Here is a 22350-nt window from a genome sequence, read left to right as displayed (position 1 = left end):
TGTACTTTGGAAGAAGACATATGTCTTTGCAAAAAATTTGTATTATGCTATCCAAATAGGGGAGAAGAACGAAAGAAAGGTGGTCTACCAAATCAATCGTATTGGAGTAAGATTTTTTTTTTAGTGAAACAGGTAACACTAACAACCGCGATGGGGTTGAATTGTATCTTCGATTTTCAAACATACGCAAAAAAGTGGAAGAATATGTGACTTTACTTCGTATGTACAAGCAACTTCGACTTAGAGGTGAGATTGATGGAGAAATTGTAGCTCAAGCTAATAAGGAATGGAGAAAATGGAAAGGTTATAATTTCATCTTCGAAGCTTAATTCGCCATCATCAAACATTTCTTGATACATCGAAATGGATGTTATTAAAACATACTTTGTAATGGGGATCAATTAAGTATGTAATTGGTTTTATTGTGGTCTACTTAATGAAAGTATTGCTAATTTTAAATCGTAGTTTGTATTCATGTTGAAACTTAAAATTTCTCAACCTACATATTCATTTACGAATGAGAAAAATATGTTAACCCAGTCGTAATACATACTCGGGTGATTCTCGAAAAAATAACGGCCAGAAGTTCTTCACTTCCCATCTGTGCTGGGAGTTCCTCAGATCCTAACCGTAATTAGCACGGTTGATTCGACACATTTTCCCAGCCGTAACAGGTAAAACATTCAGATCTTGCTCTGATTTTTAACGGATTTGAATTAATAAAATTGATGTTGGGAGTTGATTATAAGGTTATCCCGAGTTTTGCGACGAAGGGTTTCATCATTTTTCTTCAAATTTTTTCAAAAAAATTTCACCAAAATTACCCTTTTCCCTTCTTCAAAATCAAGTAAAATCAAGTTTTAATTTCCAAAAGTTTAATCATTTGATTAGTGTAATCCATTTACTAATACAGATTAGTTAATTTAATCAATTCAATTAGCAAAGGGTTCATTAGGTATTACATAAAATACCAGGATAAGGAGTTCTATGCATTACTATTTCACGATCCTATACAGCCCAAAAAAAAAACTAGCCGTTTAAATCCCCAATAATAGGATTCTTTATATTTGCACCTCATCTACTCTATATCAGTCCAGTGACTGGATATGGTGCACTTTAATCAAAAGCACAGGAACTGAATCAGCTAGTTCAATCATTTTGTACTCCCGATTATTTGTGACTCGAGTTATTAATTTTATATTTGTTTAATTTATACATGAAAAAACCCATAATCTGGATCCTAGATGTGCCTTGGAAGTAAAAGCATACTTAGAGGCCACAACCTGATCCATTCTGTTACCAACAGAAAATATAATTATCATTCAGGTTGATGCGGCAAATAGAGATGCACATACGTCCATCAGTCCCATGCTGCGTAGCAGTGAAATTCACATATCCATCAATGCTAAATTGCTAATGCCATCGAATGTGAACTCCAGAAAGCAGAATTGAATTTTCAATCACATCTATTGGTGTTTTGAGTTTTTAACATGTTACAACAGCTAAGAAGAGACCCGTCAGGGCTGTGACTCCATAAACTGAGGCCGACTGAAAAGCGACAAAACTGATCTCATTTGCAATCTCCGGCAAAAAGAACTTCTTACATGTTACGCTCCGATGCATTTTGATGAGTTATGACTTCTGCAGCTTCAATGCAAAAGGGGAAAAGCCAAAAGAGGATTTGCACCTAATCACAGATCCTGCAGCAAGACATCAGAATCAAACCAATGTCATAATTGAGTTACTGTGATGACAAAATCTTGAAATCATCCCCGCACTTCGAATTTTTTTAGTGAAAAATAATTGAGTTCTTGTGGAAAGCATCCTTGAAGACAGTATCTGAAAGGATTCCTTGTACTAGTATCTTGTTGAATGTGAGATGGTACCTTAAGTGGGTATAAAACCTTTGAGTATCAAGAACTATATTCATCAAAATGGAAAATAGCTCATATCAACCTTTCCAGAACAACCAGCAAACTGCACTTCCAACGGATATCAAATTCAAATCCCTTATCAGAAACACTGTTCCAGAGATTAAAAACTTCATGCTAGTCAGACGTAAGAGCAGCAGAAACTGGGCGAGTCAATGACATAGCAGAACAGTGAATTCTACCAACTGAACAGTTAAATAACAAATGACTTGTAGTCTCATATAATGCAACCGATAGAAACATTGAAATCACTTAAAATCAGCAAACAGCATTAAGAAGGAAAAAACGACCCAAAATTCAAAGCTAGAACTAAAAGATTTTGCTCTTAAAATGTGTCGACCATACAGGTTTGAGTACTGTAACCATCATAATTTAATTCACACAAGAAAATCAGTATCCGGTTTCACATACCTTAATTTAATCACCATTTAGCTAAGCTGCTTACTCTTTCAACATCTCCTCCGCCAACCCATTCATCCAATGGATCCATCTCTTCAAGAAATATATCTCTGTAATCGGTGATTGAAATAGATACAGCATTTTGCAACCGGAGATTATGATGAACAAATGTAAGATCAGTCAACTGTTTCTGCTCTACAGGGTTCCTTCCATTCATATGTAGTTGCTCAGATAGACTCCTCTTCAGACCATATCTTGAGGCACCAGTACACGTCTGACTCAAAATTCGCATAGCAAAACTTTGCAATTCAGGGCATTGACCTCCATACAAGGACCACCACTTCACTACATGCAGAGAAGCAGTCGCAATTCAAATATCTGATACAATTAAATATCTGAGGATTGGCTAGTAGTGACTAGTGAACTGTCTGTTAATAGATGTTTTTCTCTCTCCTAAGACTAAGAGAAAAATAAAACTCCACCAATAATAAGAAAACAAGAGTCGAGAATTTTCTAACCTGGAGAAAGCTTTGTTCTTTGATCAGTAGCAACCGCCTCGCCAAAAGCACCCTTAGCCACTAAATAGTCATCCAACTGTAACAATATTAAATATCGAGCACGATTATCCTTTACCATTCCCTCAATGCAGCGAGAAAGCCCATCCTTAATCTCATTATCTTCGTCGACGTCCTCAGATGAGTAAAGGAGACTCGGGTTTAAAATGCAGGCAGCAGAATGGATAGGGTTATGGAGTTGGTTATTCCAGATCCCATCAATTGCTGTCCAGAAAGGCTGATATTTAGTTTTCTCGTCTCCATACTCCTCTTTAATCGTCTCTTTTACTTGGTCCATTGTTTCATATATGTATCCCAACTGGGGTTTACTGTCTCCTCCACTAATTAGATGCAGAGCACGTATGAGTGGAAGACTTCCCTTCAAAAGCATCTGGGCTTCAGTCCAGAAAGACGACACTCCAGTGACTAAATCAGTCACATGCGTTCCATCAGCTGTTGAAGCTAGGGCTGAGCTCTTCCATTCTAACGAACTAAACATGATCTTCAAATTATTCTTTTGAGACCCGATTCTCTCCAGTATTAGAAATGGCATCAGCGACCTGATCCTCCTAGAACTGACTAGCTCCACCCCAGAAGTGTGTTTCTTCATAAGCTTCAAAACTGTCTCATGGGTGTAAATGAACTTTGTAATATCCTTTGCCTTATCAAGTACACCTCTCCAAGGATCCAGCAATCCTATCTTCTCCAAGATGAGGCCTATGCAGTGAGATGCACAAACAGTCCAAGATATAGTCCCGTATTTCTCCGTCAACTTTTTGCCCACTGTGCTCAGTGAACCAAGAGTAGTATATGAAACAATCTGAACAACATTCTGCACCCCAACCTCCTCAATAACACCAGTTAACAATGTGATCATGGCAACCACATCTCCTAAAATATCTGACACATCAGCAGATTTCATAAATATGGGACCCCGTGGGCTATCAATCAGAAAATTAATCAAATTTCTCCCTTTCCCATCCATCCACCCATCCAGCAATATACTACATCCAGTGCTTCCCCATGAGTGCACAACTTCTCGCACATACTCTTGTGATGCCTTCAGTTCTTCCTGCAGAATCCACCCCTTGAGATCATTACAACTAGGCACCTTATACAACGCTGATCCACGTCCAACAAAAGCATGTATCATTTCCTGGAAAGTTGGCGAGCTTGCAGCAATAAAGTCTATACCATTTTCAAAAAAGAATCTGCCTATACACCTTTGGATTTTCCTGGATGACTTATCTTCATCTTGTTTTTCAATCATCCCTGTGTTCTGTGCATTCAACTTTTCGGGGGAAATCAAACTCTGTGCCTTCTCATCTTTCTTTCTTATTCCAGACACAATTGTAGTGCAGTGCTTTCTGGTCCTTGACAATTGTAGGTTGTCTTTTTGGTTACTGGGGTTGTTGGAGCTGGACTTCCTCTTCTGTAGAGAATGCGACTGGAGCGATTTAAGAAATTTGCTGTTAGCATATGCTTTCCTTCTTTCCATTACGTCATTTTTCATTTGTACCTTCACATCCTCTGGAACTTCGAGACAAGGTAATACATCAGGAGGTACTCCTCCCAAGTGTTCCTTAAGACGAGAAGAACCTTGTATCTCCTTTCCACAATAATTGCAGCTAACTCGCTGTTTTTTTATATCCACAACTGTATAGTGAACGTCGTGTGTAACCACTGCCGGGTTAGCCATTCGCTTAAATTGGAATGTCCTGCTACGAAACCCAATTTCCCGGTCCTGCAATAGTATAATTCAGTATATGAGGTCCATCACCATTAAATTCATCCACAATCTGAAAAGATAAGTGCAAGTGTAATGGAAATCTGTCCTCAAGTATTATCCAAAATTCATTCATTGTGATACACTAGACATTGTACAAATCTTATCATTGAGGGTTTTGTGAGGGAAAAAAATGTAAGAAAAACAAAACCCCATTACTATCAGAGAAAACCCATTAATCTAAATCAAAAAAAGGAAGCTAATTAACATACTGATTTTGCTACTACTACTAGTAATCCATGAGAAAAGCATCAAAATGTATGAAATGACTTACTTGAAACCAAGCTCGGAGTGGATTTGAAGGAAGGGGAGTATGATTCTGTGGCAACAAGATTACTGCTTGATATATCCAAGGGAAGAACAGTAAAGAAGAAACTATGAGACACTCAAAGGAGGTGATGAATTTAGAGATATAGATAAAAGGGTAGGGGAAGAAGTACAGCACTAATCAGAGAGAGAGAGAGAGAGAGAGAGAGAGAGAGAGTAACGGAGATTCTGGTAGTCTCTTTGTTTTGTCCGATGGATATTTTTGTGTCTCCAGTTAGCGTGCAATATGCGACAAATATCATCTCAGTAAGCCTTCACTTTAAGACTGCACAATGCCCAGCAGCACGTCACGTCTTTTCTGAGCGAAGTCATTTAAGAGGGGAACTTGGTTGACCGGTTAGTTCTCCAGAAGTTTGTTTGAAATGAGAAGGGTTCTGTGGATGCACAAGATAAAGACAATCGCACGGAAATTTGAAAAAAATTATATGATATAAAGAGAATGCTTGTTTGCATTTGGGAATGTAAATATTGATGAATTTTTGAATTTCTTTCTCTGCAAATGCATTCTATAAACAAAAAATCATCCTCTTTCTTATATTTTATTTGTTTATTTAATTTTACATGTCAATGATTGGTTCTTATCTTGTGCATGGGTGCACGAGATAACAAAACCCAAATGAAAAATATGAATCGGATATAAAATGCGCCCTCCAAGGGAGCCGGGTGTATGAGTATTCCCGTTTGACAGTCGAACCTAGCTCCCACTAAATGGTTCCTAATGCTCACAAAATGATAAATTTGGGTCATGAAATAGTAATCTCTAAAATCTTTTATTGGGGTATCATTACTAAAAATAACATATCCAAAAGCAAATTTTAATATATCATATCTAAAAATCCGTGTCTTGGAATTTTACAAAAAATTTCTCGTCGGAAAACTTATAAAAAAAATTTATACAACGAGTGTAAACAACAGTATCAAATTTAGAGTTTTTACGAAAAATTCGGAGGTATTAATCATTTTATGCACAATTTTAGAAAATTAAATGTATATCCATTATGCAAACCACCACAAATGATACATAATACATTATGTGGTCATATTTTGGTTTATCATAAATGCATTTTTATGATAGTCTAGGACATGCACCCTTGTTTGGTAATAACCTGACCTTAAATCCAGCTTAGCGAAGATAACAACACCACGCAATTTATCTAATAACTCATCAATGATGGGAATTAGGAACTTATCTTTTATGGTGATGTCATTGAGCTTCCTATAATCCACGCAGAACCTCCAATTATTATCTTTTTTCTTCACAGGAAGTATATGAGAAGCAAAAGGACTTTGGCTGTTTTGAATAATGCCAGTTTGAAGCATTTCTTGCACCAATGATTCCACCACTGACTTGTGAATATAGTGACATTTGTATGGTGTTAGTGAGACTGGTTGAGCCTTGGGTTTAAGTTGGATTTTATGGTCCAAGCTTCTTGGGGGTGATAGGTGGGTTGGTTCAGAGGAAACCTCTTGGAACTCCTCAAGAAGGTGCTAGATTTCAGGAGGTATGGCTGAATGGGTAAGGGTAGCTGAGATGTGAAAGAATTGACCCACTAATGCAGGTGTGGTTCTTTTAAGAGTATTTTTCATTGCATTTCCGCTCATCGTCATTATCTTCTCCTTTTCTTCTTATTCATAAATCATGATGAAGACAATTCTCTTCTTATTCATAAATCATGATGATGATCATAAAAAAAACTATATCTATTCTTCTTCTTCTTCCTCTCTTCTTTTTCTCCATCACGATGAAGTTAGCGATCATAAAAAGAAAAAACTAAGAAAAATCACAATTTATTTTTGCTTCTGATTGCCAGAAAAATTTAATTATATTAAGTTAGATTTAGAATTTTTTTTTTTTCTGAACTTGGGTAAGGTTGGGAGTTCTTCATTTCCCATCCGTAAGAATCATTACGGCATATTTCCAAACCGTATGCACAACCTATGATTGAGAAATCTGGAATCTCCCAACTGTAGAAAATTCGAGGGAATCGTACGGTCGAGAAACCAAACCGTATATTCACACAATAGTCTTCATGTACGGCGTGGTATCTAAATCGTAGATGATCTCAGGATCATTTACATCTTTCAATACCCACGGTACTCACCCTATACGGTTTCAGTGTATGTAAACACACATGGATCTACGGAACAAAATTAGTAGCCTACAGTAGGGAAATTGGGTTTGTTTATTTTTCCTGGAAAATTCATCTATGGTTTGAGAATCAAATCGTAAGAAAACTCAGACAAACCAACGGTGGGGAAATTTGGTTTCTATTTTTACTTAAGGGATAACATACGGTTTGGAAGTATGAATTTTTCAAACCGTATATAGTGTTTACGTTTTGGAAATTAAGAACTCCAAACCGTAGACAGTTTTGAAACTGTATTTCAAATACCTAATTCGATCGAACATACCTATTCATGGAATAAAAACAAAAGAAATAAGATGAGTTTTTTGATTCTTTTATAGAGGATTAATCGACGATGAATAATTTTGAGGATCGATAATTAATCGAAGAAAAAATTAAAGAAAAAGAGGCGATGGAGGTGATGAGGGGAAGGGAGGGAGGAAAGAAAAAAAAATCTTTTGATATGATTAGTGTTGGGTAAATGGATGAAGGGTGTTTTGGTATTTTTCTTATGAATTAGAAACCCATAATCTTCATTTAGAATATTTGAATCCATATAAGCCCTTAAAACGTTTTTCTTGGAGCCCCTATAATATGTTTCTTGAAAATTCGTCATGTAGTTACCGTGGAAAACATGAGAGAAATCCCATGAATATAAAAATTCATGTTAATACGAGGGTGTCATGTCGTTGTTTTGGCCCCCCTTAGTAACTCTGCATGTGTTTTTTTGGGTTGTTCAATTATTAGAGTTTAGCGGTTACACTTGTTTCTTAACTTGCTTTTAATGCTAATCATTAAGTAGTTGTTTCCATACATATAAGTGAAAAAGCGGGGGTCTAACAACCACACCCAGTATTCGTTTAGGAAGTTTGTATGGACTAACTCCAATATATATACAAGAGAATCAACTAGACAGTCAGACTCAATCAAGAAAAATACATCCAAGAGTTATATCTCTATTTCTGTAATCAGCAAATCAAACAGATAGAATCTGTGAGCCTGATTATTATGAGAAACAACTTGAATGGTACCAAATACCAATATTCAAGTGTCAATCAATTTATATCAACAACCAAAGGTTGAATTATCTAATTGATTGAACTACGCATAACCTGTGATATTCAATTATATAAAAATATAATGCGGAAAAGAGATAACAGGCACCAGAAGTTTTGTTAACGAGGAAACCACAAATGCTGAAAAAATCCAGGGACCTAGTCCAGTTTTGAACACCACACAGTATTAAGCCGCTACAAACTCTAGCCTACTACGAATTAAATTCGGACTGGAAAGTAGTTGAGCCTTAATCAATCACACACTGATCAAGGTACAGTCACGTTCCTTACGCCTCTTGAACCATGCCGGATTCTTCGCACTTGATTCCCTTATATGATCTCACCTACAACTAAGAGTTGTTACGACCCAAAGTCGAAGACTTGATAAACAAATATGTCTCACACAGAAAAATCCATTGGAATAGATAAATCTGTCTCCCACAGAAATACCTACGAGTTTTTGTTCCGTCTTTTGATAAATCAAGATCAGGATGAACATGAACCAATTGATACACCAGACTTATATCCCTGATGAACAACCTAATAATATCAATCACCTCACAATAATCTAACGATATGGTTGTTGAACAAGTTATTATGGAATCACAAAGAATGAGACGAAGATCTTTGTGATTACTTTTTATATCTTACCTATCGGAGATAAATCTCGAGAAAATCTTAAAGAAGATAGTACTCAATCTAATAGAACAAAGTAACATCAGAATACGCAACTACAAAGACAATTGTTGGATTTGGCTTCAGAATCCCAATGAAGTATTTAAGTCGTTAACCTACAGGGTTTTGGAAAAATATAAGGTTAAAGGAGAATCGACTCTAGTCGCAACTAATATCACACAAGAGGTGTGGGGATTAGGTTTCCCAGTTGCTAGAGTTCTCCCCTATATAGTTTTCAAATCAGGGTTTGCAATCAATGTTACCTTGGTCACAAAGCATTCAATACTCACCTTTAGATGAGAACCTGATTAGATTCAAGCCAATATCTTTCAACTGTTAGATTGTCTTGGCTTGTTATACACAAACGAAATGTGCCTTTATTTAGATATGGGTAACTGTACATAAACGTGTGCACTTTGCTGGCTCAACAATAGTTGACTGAAGTAAGCCATATGAACACTTTAATATCAACCTTATTCATCTTAATCACAACTAGTTCAAATGACTCAAATGAAACTAGTTACAGAGTTGTTAAATTGTTTATATTCTCATAGAAGTATACAATACACAATTGAAGCAAAATAGGTTTTGATTCACTTGGATCGATTCATGAACTTTATAGCCACGGTTTACAAAGATTGTATTCCTTAATATATAAATGTATTTGTTCACGAGTATGTAAACCTATTTTAGAGCTTAACCCACTTAGGTATGCAAATGGTTACGCACACCTAAGTTCCCGGACTTGGTCTTGTTAGCCAGTATGCAAACGGGTACGCATACTGTCGTTCACGACCACCCTCAGTTGAATTAGTACGCATACAAGTATGCATACTATAGTTCCCGGACTTCAACGGTTAAACAAGTAGGCATACTGGTATGCATACTATAGTTCTCGGACTTCAACTGTTAAATCAGTACACAAATGGGTATGCATACCAAGTTTCCGAACTTGGAATATATTTGCAATGTTAGCATACAAGTACGCATACTGTGTTGTATCTAATAAATGGTTATTTGTTCTAAACTTCTATTTCAAAAATTCTTGGAAGACGAGAATAGCTGTCTCACACAAACTATTAACTTAAAAGCAATTTTCAAGTGATCAAAAAATCAATAAAAAACATTCTGAGTCTACATCAAATGACTGTCTCACACAAATCATATAAGATGTTATTAGGCGATTTTCACATGATCATCTTTTGACTTTTGTAAAGAATATAAGATGAACTTGGTTAAAGCAAAATGTTACCAACACATATTTCGAGAAAGATACAAGCGAGTTAAACTCAGCTCGAAATATCAAATGTGTATATTAGAAAGTCTATATAGTTATACGACTTTTGTCTTAATAGGATATGGAATAAAAATATATTTTCGAGTGATAGATGAGTACAAGTCTCCACATACCTTTTATTGATGAAGTTCCACAAGATCCCCTTAATAGTTTTTCGTCTTCAATTGATGAACGTCGTGAAGTCTAAAGCTCAACTACACATTCTATCCTAATCAGAGACATAGTTATAAGCAGACTAAAAATCAAGACTTATAGTTTTGACAACTAAACTTCACAAACAAGCTTGAGATAGCAACGCTTGTGAGTTCGACCCCAGTAGTCCTCTAACGATAAGGATGTGGTAGTTTAGGGTTTGCCAGTTGGGGTTTCTTCTCTCTATTTAAGACAATGATATATTGAACTTGTGGGTATGTGATGAGAAATTGAGTCTAAGGCTGCGCTCAGTTGAGTGTAGAGGTTACGAAGAACTGTGTGTCCTTTTTTTACTCTATCTCCATCCATTGTATTGTCAAGATCAAGCTCGTGCATGAAATTTGGTATCATCAAGTATATTTTGTACTTCTCAAAAATGACGGGAGTTCCAACCATAAAAAATGTGGATGCAAAAACCACAGAACTGACAACTATGATGCACAAACTCACTGATTTACATATACATGAATCTATATATAATATTGAAGCAGCTAAAACGCAATAGGAATCCTTAAATACATTGATTTTCCTAAATTTGGTGGAGATAATCCTAGGGGTTGGATCCATAAGAGTGAGATATTTTTTCAACTAAAGTCTGTACCAGAATACCAGGTTCTTTTATCCACTTGGAGGGTAAGGCTAACTCCTAGTTTCAATATTTCCGGACCGGTAAAGATACTATCTGTTGGTCTGAATTTTCAACTTCCATCTGTGAAAGAAGATTTAGCTACTGATAATTTCGTGGGATTTTTTATTAAACTATCTCATTTACATCCTCTGGATGAATATTTTAAATTGTTTGAATCTCTTAAAGCTCTAATGCTTCTCAACAATCCAAATCCTAAAGAAGATTATTTTCTTTATGAGCTTCATGTGGGTTGAAATAAATTATTCTCCATTCTGGAGAAATGCACAAACGAACTATACTCTCTCAGGATTTTTACCTAGCACGCTTAGTGGAAAGTGCTCTTGCCTTTCAACACCAACAACATCCAAAGCCTTCGTCTTATAAACAACCCACCACCACCACTTATTTCAACAACTTCTCACCCACTCCACAAAAAAAAAATTACAACTTCCTTACCTACTCCAACCATCTTCACCCCTTCCCCATCAATACCTAACCCACCCAATAAATCCTTATATGCTCCTCCGCCAATTAGGCGTTTATCAAGAGAACAACATGATTGGCGAAGAGATCGGGGCCTATGTTTTAATTCTGATGACAAGTACACTTCAGGTCATAAATGCATACCATAACAATTATTTATGGTGATCACTAAAGAGGAATATGATGAACCCACACAACAATGAGCAACTACTGAAAATGAAGATCTCTTAATTGAATCATATATGGAGATATATCTTTGCATGGTCTTACTGGCACAACGAGTGCTGACACTATTCGTATCCCGGGATTTGTTAAGAAGCAAGCAGTCATAATTTTGGTAGACAAAGGAAGCACCCACAGTATCATTAATCATTTCTTGTAAGCCAACTGGCCTGTGAAGTCCAACATATGTCTAATATGCTTGTTACAATAGAAAATGGTGAAAAAATACTAGCACTGGTGTGTCCCATAACCTATAATAGCAAATGTAGGGTCAATATTTTTATTGGGAATTCAGATTACTTCCATTAGGTTGGTGTGACATAGTCTTAGGAGAAGACTGGCTTAGCACCTTGAGGGATGTCACATATATTTTGACAAATCTTTCCATTTCATTCCTCAATAATGGTCAGGTTATCACTCTACAAAGAACTAGAACTAATCCATCACCCATGATGATGAGCGGAAATGCAATGAAAAGGATTCTTAAAAGAACCACACCTGCATTAGTGGGTCAATTCTTTCACATCTCAGCTACCGTTACCCATTCAGCCATACCTCCTAAAATCTAGTACCTTCTTGAGGAGTTCCAAGAGGTTTCCTCTAAACCAACCCACCTATCTCCCCCAAGAAGATTGGACCATAATATCCAACTTAAACCCAATGGTCAACCAGTCTCACTAACACCATACAAATGTCATTATATTCACAAGTCAGTGGTGGAGTCATTGGTGAAATAAATGCTTCAAACTAGCATTATTCAAAACAGCCAAAGTCCTTTTGCTTCTCATATACTTCTTGTGAAGAAAAAAGATAATAATTGGAGGTTCTGTGTGGATTACAGTAAACTCAATGACATCACCATAAAAGATAATTTCTTTATTCCCATCATTGATGAATTGTGTGGTGTTATTACCTTCGCTAAGCTGGATTTAGTGTCAGGTTATTACCAAAAAAGGGTGCATGTCCTAGACTATCATAAAAATGCATTTAAGACACACCATGGGTACTATGAGTTCAAAGTAATTCCTTTTGTCTTAACTGATGCACCAGCTATATTTAATGCATTGATGAATTCTGTTTTTGGTCCTTATCTTAGAAACTTTGTCTTTGTTTTCTTTGATGCCATTTTAATTTATAGTACCAGCCTCAAAGAACATGTTCAACACCTTTCATTAGTCCTTACATTACTCAGACAAGTCCAGTTGTTTGCCAAGTATTCTAAGTGCACCTCTTCCCAATCATCATTACACTACTTAGGTCACATCATTATTGCTCAAGGGGTAACAGCTGACCCTGAGAAGCTTCAGTACATGCAAGATTGTCTAGTTACCACAAACCTGAAGCAATTAAGATGGTTTCTTGGCATCACTGGCTATTATGGAAATTTTTAAGAGGATATGGAACAATTTGCAAGCCTCTAACTGACCTGTTAAAAAAGAATGTATTTTATTGGTCTTTATTAGCATTAGATGCTTTTAATACTTTCAAAGTTGCTATGTGCACTACCACAGTCCTTGCATTACCTGATTTTTCTAAACCATTTGTGGTAGAATCTGATGCATTATACTCATGATGTGTGTGATATGTTCTCATGCAAGAAGGCAGGGCCATAGCATTTTTCAGCAAACCTCTTGGACCCAAATACATATGAAAAAGACTTACTAGTTGTGGTTATGGAAGTTACAAGGTGGAGATATTATCTATTGGGTCATCAACACCGATCAGCAGAACTTCTTGGACCAAAAGATCACTATTGTGTTGCACCAATTGGGTTTTGACCACACCATCCAATACAAAAAAGTTATTAACAAAAAATATGCAAATGCATTTTCAGGATTTCACTCTGACACCGCATCATCTATCTGGAATTCCTTATCCATCTCTACTCCTACTTGGACACAAGAGGTCATTCAGATTTATGAACAAGACCAAGTGGCTAATATATACCTTGATACCTCAACTCTTACTTAATTTAAACTCTTTTCCCAATAAATCTTATACTGAAGGCATCATTAGATACAATGGAAGAATCAATGTAGGAGAGAGCCATAATTTAAGAAACAAGTTGTTAGAGCCTATTCACTCTTTGGCAGTAGGTGGTCACTCAGGTGTACAAGGCAGTTACCAGAAAGAAAAAAGTTATTTCTACTGGAAGGGCCTCAATAATGACATTACACTATTTTTAATCCATTGTGACACTAATCAAAGAAACAAAGTTAAACATATCCACCCAGAAAAGCCTTCTACAACCATTATCCATTCCTTCTCAGGCGTGGTAGCATATATCTATGAATTTTATTGAAGGACTTCCTAAATCCAACAATAAAATGTTATCATGGTCATAGTTGATAGACTTACAAAGTATGCTCATTTCATTTCCTTAACCCGTCCTTATACTGCGTTCACCGTGGCTCAAGAATTCATACACAATGTCTTTAAGCTGCGTGGATTACCATCTTCAATTGTATCTGATATGGATACGGTTTTCACAAATTCCTTTTGGCAAGAGATTTTCAGGTCATTGGGAACAAGATTGAATATGAACAATGCTTACCATCCACAGACTGGTAGTCAAATTGAGAGCGTCAATGATTGCTTAGAAGTTTATTTGAGATGCATGCCAGGGCACAAACCAAAGAGTTGGAGCAGGTGGTTCTCACTTGATGAATGATGGTACAATACCAACTACCACTCAAGCATACAGATGACTCATTTCACTGATTTATATGGATATGCCCCTCCACATATGGGTTTTCCTATGAAAATTACTTCTTCAGTAGCTGTTTTGAAGATTATATATAAAATAGAGATGATATGTTTGATATTCTAAATGAGTCTCACAGGATAAAATGTGAGTTTTTGTTGATAAACATAGGACAAATAGATATTTTGAAGTTGGTGATCAAGTATTCCTTAAGTTGCAACCCTACAGGCAATCTTCCATGGATGTGTGAAGTAATTTCAAGCTATCAACAAGATATTATGGGCCCTTCAAGTGCCTCAGAGGATTGGAAAGGCTGCTTACAAGTTAGACCTCCCTGCTCCGTCCAAAATCCATCATGTGTTCTATGTGTCCAATCTAAAAAGAAGATATGTGTTACTTATCCTACATTACCTACACTGTCATTGACTGATGAGGAGGGAGAAATAGTATTAAATCCGGTTGCTGCCCTTGGTTTCCGCCAAAACTTTCGTCAAGGCATATGGTACACTAAGTTTTAATTCAATGACCTTATACAACACCAGCAGATGCAACTTGGGAAGATGTTTCGAACATTGAGGATCATTTCCCTAAGTTTAATCTTTGAGAACAAAGATTGTCAAAAGAAGGGGTTATTGTCATGTCCCTGTTTTGGCAGCCCTTAGTAATTCTGCGTGTGTCTTTTGGGTTTTTCAATCATTAGAGTTTAACTGTTAAACTTGTCTTTCTTTTAAAGCTAATCATTAAGTAGGTATTTCCATACGTGGAAGGTTGTGGTATTTCAGGGTTTCCCAGCTAGGGTTTCTTCTCTATTTAAGATGAAGATGTATTGAACTTGTGGGTATGATAACCACGTAAGTGCGACGCATTTTCACCAATAACTACATTAGCTTGGGCTCATTTTATCATTTTAAGTCTTTTTTTAGGAAATAAGCTCTTGTGGCGAGTGTTGCTCGAAAAGTTGTATTTGCACCATCTGCAGAAAATTACTAAAGGCACCCGAAGATATACTACAGGCACCCCGGAAGTATGTTGGAGGCGCCCAAAAAAATATTATTGGCACCCAAAAATTTTACTAAAGGCACCCGGAAGAAACTGCTAAACAGACCCCAATTTTGAAAAAGTGGTACCTCATTTGATAAAGGGTACACTAATTATTAACGACACCCCAGCAGAATGGTTAACGGGCACCTTCTTTTTCCTCGTTTGAAATGGATTATTAACAGGAAATTGTGTTTATCACAGGCAAAGATTAAGGTTCGTATTCTAGCGGGGATTTAAGGAGACTCAAGGGATGAAATTAGTTGGGTTTGCTCCATTGGATAAAACTAGACTGGTATGACCTTAGAATCAGTTACATTTGGCTGGATAATCGTGTGGAGGAAAAAAAAAAGGGAGAGGTGGACATTCACGCGTTTTTCTGTTGATTGTGTAAGTTGCAGAGAAGATTAGCTCTGTCCTAAGCGTGTTTATAGCATTCTGGAGTGTGTCAAGCTAAAATAAGCACGTGAAGGAGATAAAAAAAAAATTACGTAAAATGGGGAAGAAAATATTTCAGGGGATGAAAAACATTAATGGATATTTCTATGGAGTTATGATCGATATTTGATGGTGCTACTATGTATATAAAGACTGCTCGGAGGTCAGAGGGATTAGAGAGTTTGTGAGAGGTTTAGAGCATTAACAGAGTCGGGTTGATTGAGTTGCGGAGAATAGTTTTCTGCTGCTATGAAGAACACGAAGAACATTAGACGCTAGAAAACTGACGTTTAGCTACACTGACAGTGACACATTGCTTTCATCGTTCTATGTAACAGTTAGTATGTAACACATATAAGTGTCACAAACCCGGTTTTAATCATTTTTTCTCCCATTTCGTTATCTGTGAACACCTGTTGAGCAATGAATTCATATTTTGAGTGTGTTTCCGTTATGATGAGCTAATTCTCGCGTAATCAAGGCAATGGAGGAAGCTATTTACACATGAATAATTTGTAACTATTTTATTTTCTCTAATTTTTATTTTTTAATTCACTCAATCACTGCTTTTGTAGAGTTTTAAATTGTTTGCTTAATTTTCTTACTTACTTGTGATTTAATTTGATAGGTTATACTTTATTTAATCAATTGATAATCTATGCTGAGGGAATACAATTAATATTTGAGAATATGCCTGATTATTTGTAAATTAACAAATAAAGGACTTAAATATAATTAGAGTTTTGTTTATTTTTTTAAAACTATTTGATAGGTTATACTTTGTTTACCAGCATTCATTCATTCACGTGTAATAGTGGAATCCCGTATCTTGGTTATTTTTTTAAATCTTAAAATCAACTTTGAATTGATTTTTTCTTTCTTTTATCCTTAAAAAATTAAATTGAAAATCGAACCTTCACAAATATTTCAACGAATCTTTTATCACTATCTCTAATATTATCAGGGTATAGAATGAGAAATTTAACCTGAGATTGCGCTCAATTGAGTATAGAGTTTAGTAAGCTCTGCGTGTCATTTTTGTTACTCTATCTCCACCCGTTGTATTGATCAAGGTCGTGCATGATAGAGGGATTATGTATTTTCTATATTGACTTGACAAAACAAAATTTAGTTGAAGATTCACCTAATTGCCATTTTCAGTAAAAAGATTTCGGAGAAGCAATCCTACCTGACCATTAGCGTCATACTTCAACAAATATTTAGTTATTAATTAGCAACCTAGTTGTAAAATGTAAAGTTCTCAAAGATCTCTACATCCAACCATTTTTATCTTTTAATCTTTCAATGGTGAAAGGAAGATGAGGGTAGGTTGGGTAACTAGAAAAGTAATTAGTGTTATTTTATTCGCTTGACTTTGACCACATCAATAACCTAAACACCCAACCACATCTCTCACACCAGGTCGGGAGTTACGCTTACCTCCCCTCCAATTGGTCGGTGAACAAAACCCTTGCTCTGTCATAAACCTTCCATATTGTTTATGTTTTGTGCATTCCTTTGTGTGTTAAGGACGCCCCAGTAAGTCTGTTAGATGGTGTTAAATGGAGTTGAATAGACGTTAGTCGAAGTGTGTCAACCACGCGTGCGTTGTGAACATTACTACTGTGAAGGAGTGGTTATAGTCTGTATTCGTCTTTATGTGAGACATGAAGAATTATTAATCAAAAATTGCTTTTATCTCCCAATTTCTGTCCTCCCCATTCTAATCTCTATCCTTAGAGATTCTGAGTTGTTTCTGTGCTAATTTGTAGTGTAGATCACTACAATTGGTATCAGAGCACTCTTTTCTGAGTGACCTGGTTACAACGTAGAATCAAAAAGAATTTGATGAGTTAACTAAGAAAGTTGATTCTCTGATGAGAATTCAGGGAGATTTACTTAGGGAATTGAAGGATACTTACAACAATCCTTCACCACAACTTATCCCCAACTTTAAGAGTTTCTCTGCTGAATTGAAGGTCGTAGAAGATCGGTTGAGCAAAGTGAAAGTGGATGAAGGCTTAACCGAACCCTCATCTGAATCTATAGGCCAATTCGACGCCGATTTCAAATCAGTGACTGATTTCACCCCCCATTCTTCAATATCTATAGATTCAAATCTAACAGGTGAAGAAAATTGTAGATCTACCAAAACACAATTCTCGAACCGTGATGAAGCTAGTTCTGAGGTTGAAGTTCAAAAATGCAATGGGAATTCAAAGTTAATGGACTATCAAGAATGTAAAACTTTCAATCTTGATACTAATTTGGTGGTGGATTTTTAAGGTAAAAGAGATGGAACCCTTGAGGTAATTGATTTCAGTGCGTTAAATCTGAACTTTAATGATGAACTTCAGCAATTTGAAGAGTTTGTCACTGTTGACAACTTTAATCAATTTGATTCTTACCTATTCAAGTCATTCAAGGTGTTTTCCAGCTTACATATATCTCTAATTACGTCTGAATGTATTGTATTACTTAATTTTGATTTTGTTCGAGTCATATTTGATCGGGGAGGAGAGTTTGAAGTTATTAAAAGGTATCCTTGTTGTGTTGTGGGTAATTCTGCATCAATTATGAGCTTGTTCTTCGACAGGGGTACAAATTGGTTTCAAGGTTTGTGAATTCATTTGTATTCGTGAGGGTTAAGGGTGAATACAGTTGTTATGCTAGTAATCTATTTGTTAAAAATGATGATTGTGTTGATGCTAGCAAGCTGGATGATAAAAGACCACAACAAGATAATATTCTCTGGATAGTCTTGACTCTTTTGATACTTCAAGTAGCAAGGAAATTGAGTATGTTACTACACAAGAAATGCTTGATCAATGTCTGGCTAGAGATATCAGTTTTCTAACTCATGGGGGACAAGTTCAGAAGGGTTTTACTTCAAATTCAAGTCAGAATCTACTGAACTACACAAGCATGAATGTTGGTGGGTTGTTTTGCAGGTGTGTAAGTGGTAGAGAAGGTTTCTGTGGTGGCCTGGTTTTTGCTAGAAGGATAATTGATCAATGAGGGTTGCTGGAATTGGTTGAAAGTCAAAATGCTTGTGAGCTATGTGATGAAACTTGGAACCAAGTTAATGTTCTCCGTATGATTTTGAGACTTCATATAATAAAAAAAAGTGAAGCTAGCACTGTACAACAAATACTCAATAAATTTTCTAGTTGTCGAAGCTGGTGTTTTATTGGTGATGTTGCTTTTGTGCTTTCTCAACAGTGGGTATATGCAGAACCTACATTCTTACATTATGATTTTGGGTTATCTGCCACTGGAGAAGGTTGGTTAAATCGGTTTCACAGACAAGTATGTTGTCCAACAGTTGCTTGGTCTTCGCAAGTGATCAGAGTGTATAAACTAGAAGACGGAGTTCCTTGGTTCCATGGCTATCCTCTTATGGTGGTGTCCCTAATATTTAAGAGTTACGGTGAACTCTTGAAGCTCAAGAGGGGATATAGAGGAGTGGGAATCTGCGAAAGAATAGTGAAAATCAAGAAGTTACTTGTGGGAGCTAATGGGGGTGAGAGAATAATGAAAGAAATGTTGGAAGAAACATGTAATGTGGTTGGTGTCTTTGCACAACTGAGAGATGCAGTTCTGCGAATGGGAATGAATAAAAGACTCAAAGAAGTGGATTGGGTTGTTGATAAGGATCGACTTGGTATAGGCATACTACAACAGAAGATTGAATTAGAACAGTATGGAGAGTGGGATCTGGAATCAAATGCTTCACTAATTAATATTATCTTCGTCAATATAGAACTTACTTACCTCCAAAAAGCTGGATTTGTTGATGTCACTTCCAGGATGAAAGTGTGTTCTGCTTTGGATTCCAATCAGGAAATGGTTAAGTCAGAAGTCTTTTGGAAAGTTCTCAGATTATTGGATCTGCTAATTCGAGACAAGGGGCCTACGAAAGCAGTGGGTAAGCTGATATGGCAACTAAATGATGATGTGTTTAGTCAGGAAAACTGGATTTTTTTCAAGGGTTGCTTCAGGTTTGGTACCAGTTTCTTCCTTAGCCTTGTACTTCTAGAGGTACAAAAGCAACTACTTCGATAAGTGTGGAGTTAGGTTACTTAATTCAAATTTTGCTGGTGATTTCGAATTCCTTTCAAGTCATGAGTGGCATCAGCTATACTGGGTTATAGGTTGCAGGAACTGTATCAAGTGCCTTATAGTGATAGCTGGGGTATTTAATGCGAATACTCAACCTCTTTTTAAGCAACTGCAGACCTCTACGTTTAATGGCTTAACATCACATGAGCAAGATGAAGTTGTCGACTCCATGTCATCTAGTGCATTACAGAAATTATCAATTCATCTTGCAATTTTAGCTCCAAATTCAGTTAAATACCGCATCACCAGGGTAGCCATGCTCGAACCTGAGGAGGTAAAGGTAAATCTGATCACTGCACCACATAACTTATCTATTGGTAGTAGCACTGGTTCTCTCTTAGTTGAGGGTGTTGGCAGCAGTTATTCGTAACTGATCGAAGAAAGAGTCTGGTTAAGTACGTTGGGCTGACAGTTGAGTATCTTATCGTGAATAACCAACAAAATTTAAAGCAACTTAATCTCTCAAAGTCTAGTGGCATTTCAGCAGAAGAGAAAGAAATGGTGGTTGGCTATTTACTACCAGCAAATACATTTCAGGAATCCTCAATACGCATTTTTATTCTGCTCATCAATCAGTTGAAGGTCACATCGGTAGATTCATTGTGCACAAACTTGAGATGAATACTTCATCTGATGAGAAAGATAAAAAGCTCGAGCTGACTCGCAGCAGTAAAGAAGTTATCTTCTAAGTAAAAGCTGGGAACAACCAGTTTTCTGTGATAGAATTAAGCTCGGAATACTCAAATGTATTGATCATTTATGAAGCTAGAACATCAACTAAATTTGAAGGGGGGCTACAACTAAGCTTAATGCGCACTGTTCAGAAGAATGACTTCAGTTTTTCAAGGACCTGGGTGTTAAAATTTACAAAGTTTACACTTCTTATTACATTGGAGAAGGGGCTACAAGTCTACAACAACTGTGCTCTCCAACAGCTGGGCTACAAGTCTACACTTCGTTAATTACTTCTCCAAGGAGGGAGAATTAAAGGTAAAACCATTGCAGGTAGTAATCACCAGAGTGATAAAGAAAAACAACCAGAACGTTGCTCAAGTACTAGTTCAGTGGGAAGGGTTTGCTGTTGAAGAGGCCACTTGGGAGGATAAACAATCTTTGGAGCTGCAGTTCCCAAAAGTGATTCTTGAGGACAATAATCTAGAGAAGGAGAGGGATTTGTCCTAAACCTTCCATATTGTTTATGTTTTTGGCACTCCCTTGTGTGTATAAAGGCGCCCCAATAAGTCTGTTAGATGGTATTAAATGGAGTTAGATAGTCGTTAGTCGAAGTGTGTCAACCACACGTGCGCTGTGCACGTTATTCCTGTGAAGGAGTGGTTATATTCTGTATTCGTCTCTGTGAGACATGAAGAATTATTAATCAAAAATTGCTTTTCTCTCCTAATTTCTGTCCTCCCAGTCTAATATCTATCCTTAGAGATTTTTAGTTGTTTCTATGCTAATTTGTAGTGTAGATCACTACACGCTCCTGTGTGACGGACCAGAAAATTACGCCTTTGGCGCGTTGCACCGCAGGCCATAAATCCTCCGGTGCGTCGTGATGAAGCTACGGTCTGGGCTTCAAAGCTAGGCAAATGCACGTTCATCTGCCCTTGCAAGCATGCTCCGTAAGCATGATGCAGCTAACTTAGTTTCCACACCGTTCCAACTCACCATTGATCAGCAAAGGGTTTATTAAGAAAACAAGAACTTTCCTACAACGACAAAAACGCCCTTTTGAAGCCCTAAACGATGGAATTTGGCTAAATTCTGGTGAGCATGTGGATCTATAGATCGACATGTATTTATCTTTGGGCCGTTTTCCATCAAAATGGACTCCTCTTGAGCTAAATTGCGACACCAGGGGTTTTTTTAACTTCCAGATAGGCTATCACTTGCTCTTTGTAGCTTGATAGGAAGTATGAGCATCCACTTGCTGGCATGCAACTAAGCCTCATCAATCTTGACCATAATCATCTCTTGCATCGATCTACCGAGCTTAGATGATATGAGGGGAAAATCTGCCGCAATCATCTCGCAATTAGATGATATGAGCGACAACGTGCTGGACCAGCAATGCTGCAACTCATTGCGGATGCCTACGTACCCTTCCCTACTCTAAAGGGATCAAGCACAGACTGTAGTTCATCCGCGAAGGGACAGAAAACTTATACCAACTCGTTTGCGAGGACATGTCCTAGCAAAAATGGTAATGGCATAGTCCGTATATCCCGTTTCGTCATGATGCACAATGATTATGCATCATCGGGTCCGCGACATGGCATAGTGATGCCTAAGCATCAAATGCTCCATTCGTAAGGCTATGCAGCTATAAATGAGGCATAAGCATCATTATACTCTTCCGCTAAGCAATGA

At 36.9% G+C, this 22350-nt stretch overlaps 1 protein-coding gene across 4 annotated transcripts; it reads right to left on the bottom strand.

Annotated features, from left to right (window-relative positions):
• Positions 1–1448: 1448 nt before the first annotated feature.
• Positions 1449–5134, bottom strand: LOC113278247. 4 transcript variants are annotated; one of them, XR_003325390.1, is made up of 5 exons: positions 4945–5134; positions 2849–4628; positions 2343–2675; positions 1887–2022; positions 1449–1700 (listed from the first exon to the last, which is right to left on the bottom strand). XR_003325390.1 is itself a non-coding variant. In XM_026527148.1 (4 exons), exons 2-3 carry the CDS (start codon positions 4581–4583, stop codon positions 2353–2355), a joined length of 2058 nt encoding a protein of 685 aa, XP_026382933.1. In that variant the 5' UTR covers positions 4584–4628; positions 4945–5134; the 3' UTR covers positions 1449–1700; positions 2343–2352. The 4 variants fall into 4 exon arrangements, 2 of the variants coding, with proteins under 2 accessions (XP_026382933.1, XP_026382937.1); XR_003325384.1 differs by having other exon boundaries at positions 1887–1977; XM_026527148.1 differs by lacking the exon at positions 1887–2022.
• Positions 5135–22350: the final 17216 nt, after the last annotated feature.

The sequence above is a fragment of the Papaver somniferum genome, chromosome 1 (genome assembly GCF_003573695.1).
Source record: "Papaver somniferum cultivar HN1 chromosome 1, ASM357369v1, whole genome shotgun sequence".
In the NCBI taxonomy this organism is placed as follows: domain Eukaryota; kingdom Viridiplantae; phylum Streptophyta; class Magnoliopsida; order Ranunculales; family Papaveraceae; genus Papaver; species Papaver somniferum.
This window is presented reverse-complemented; position numbering and strand designations above follow the sequence as displayed.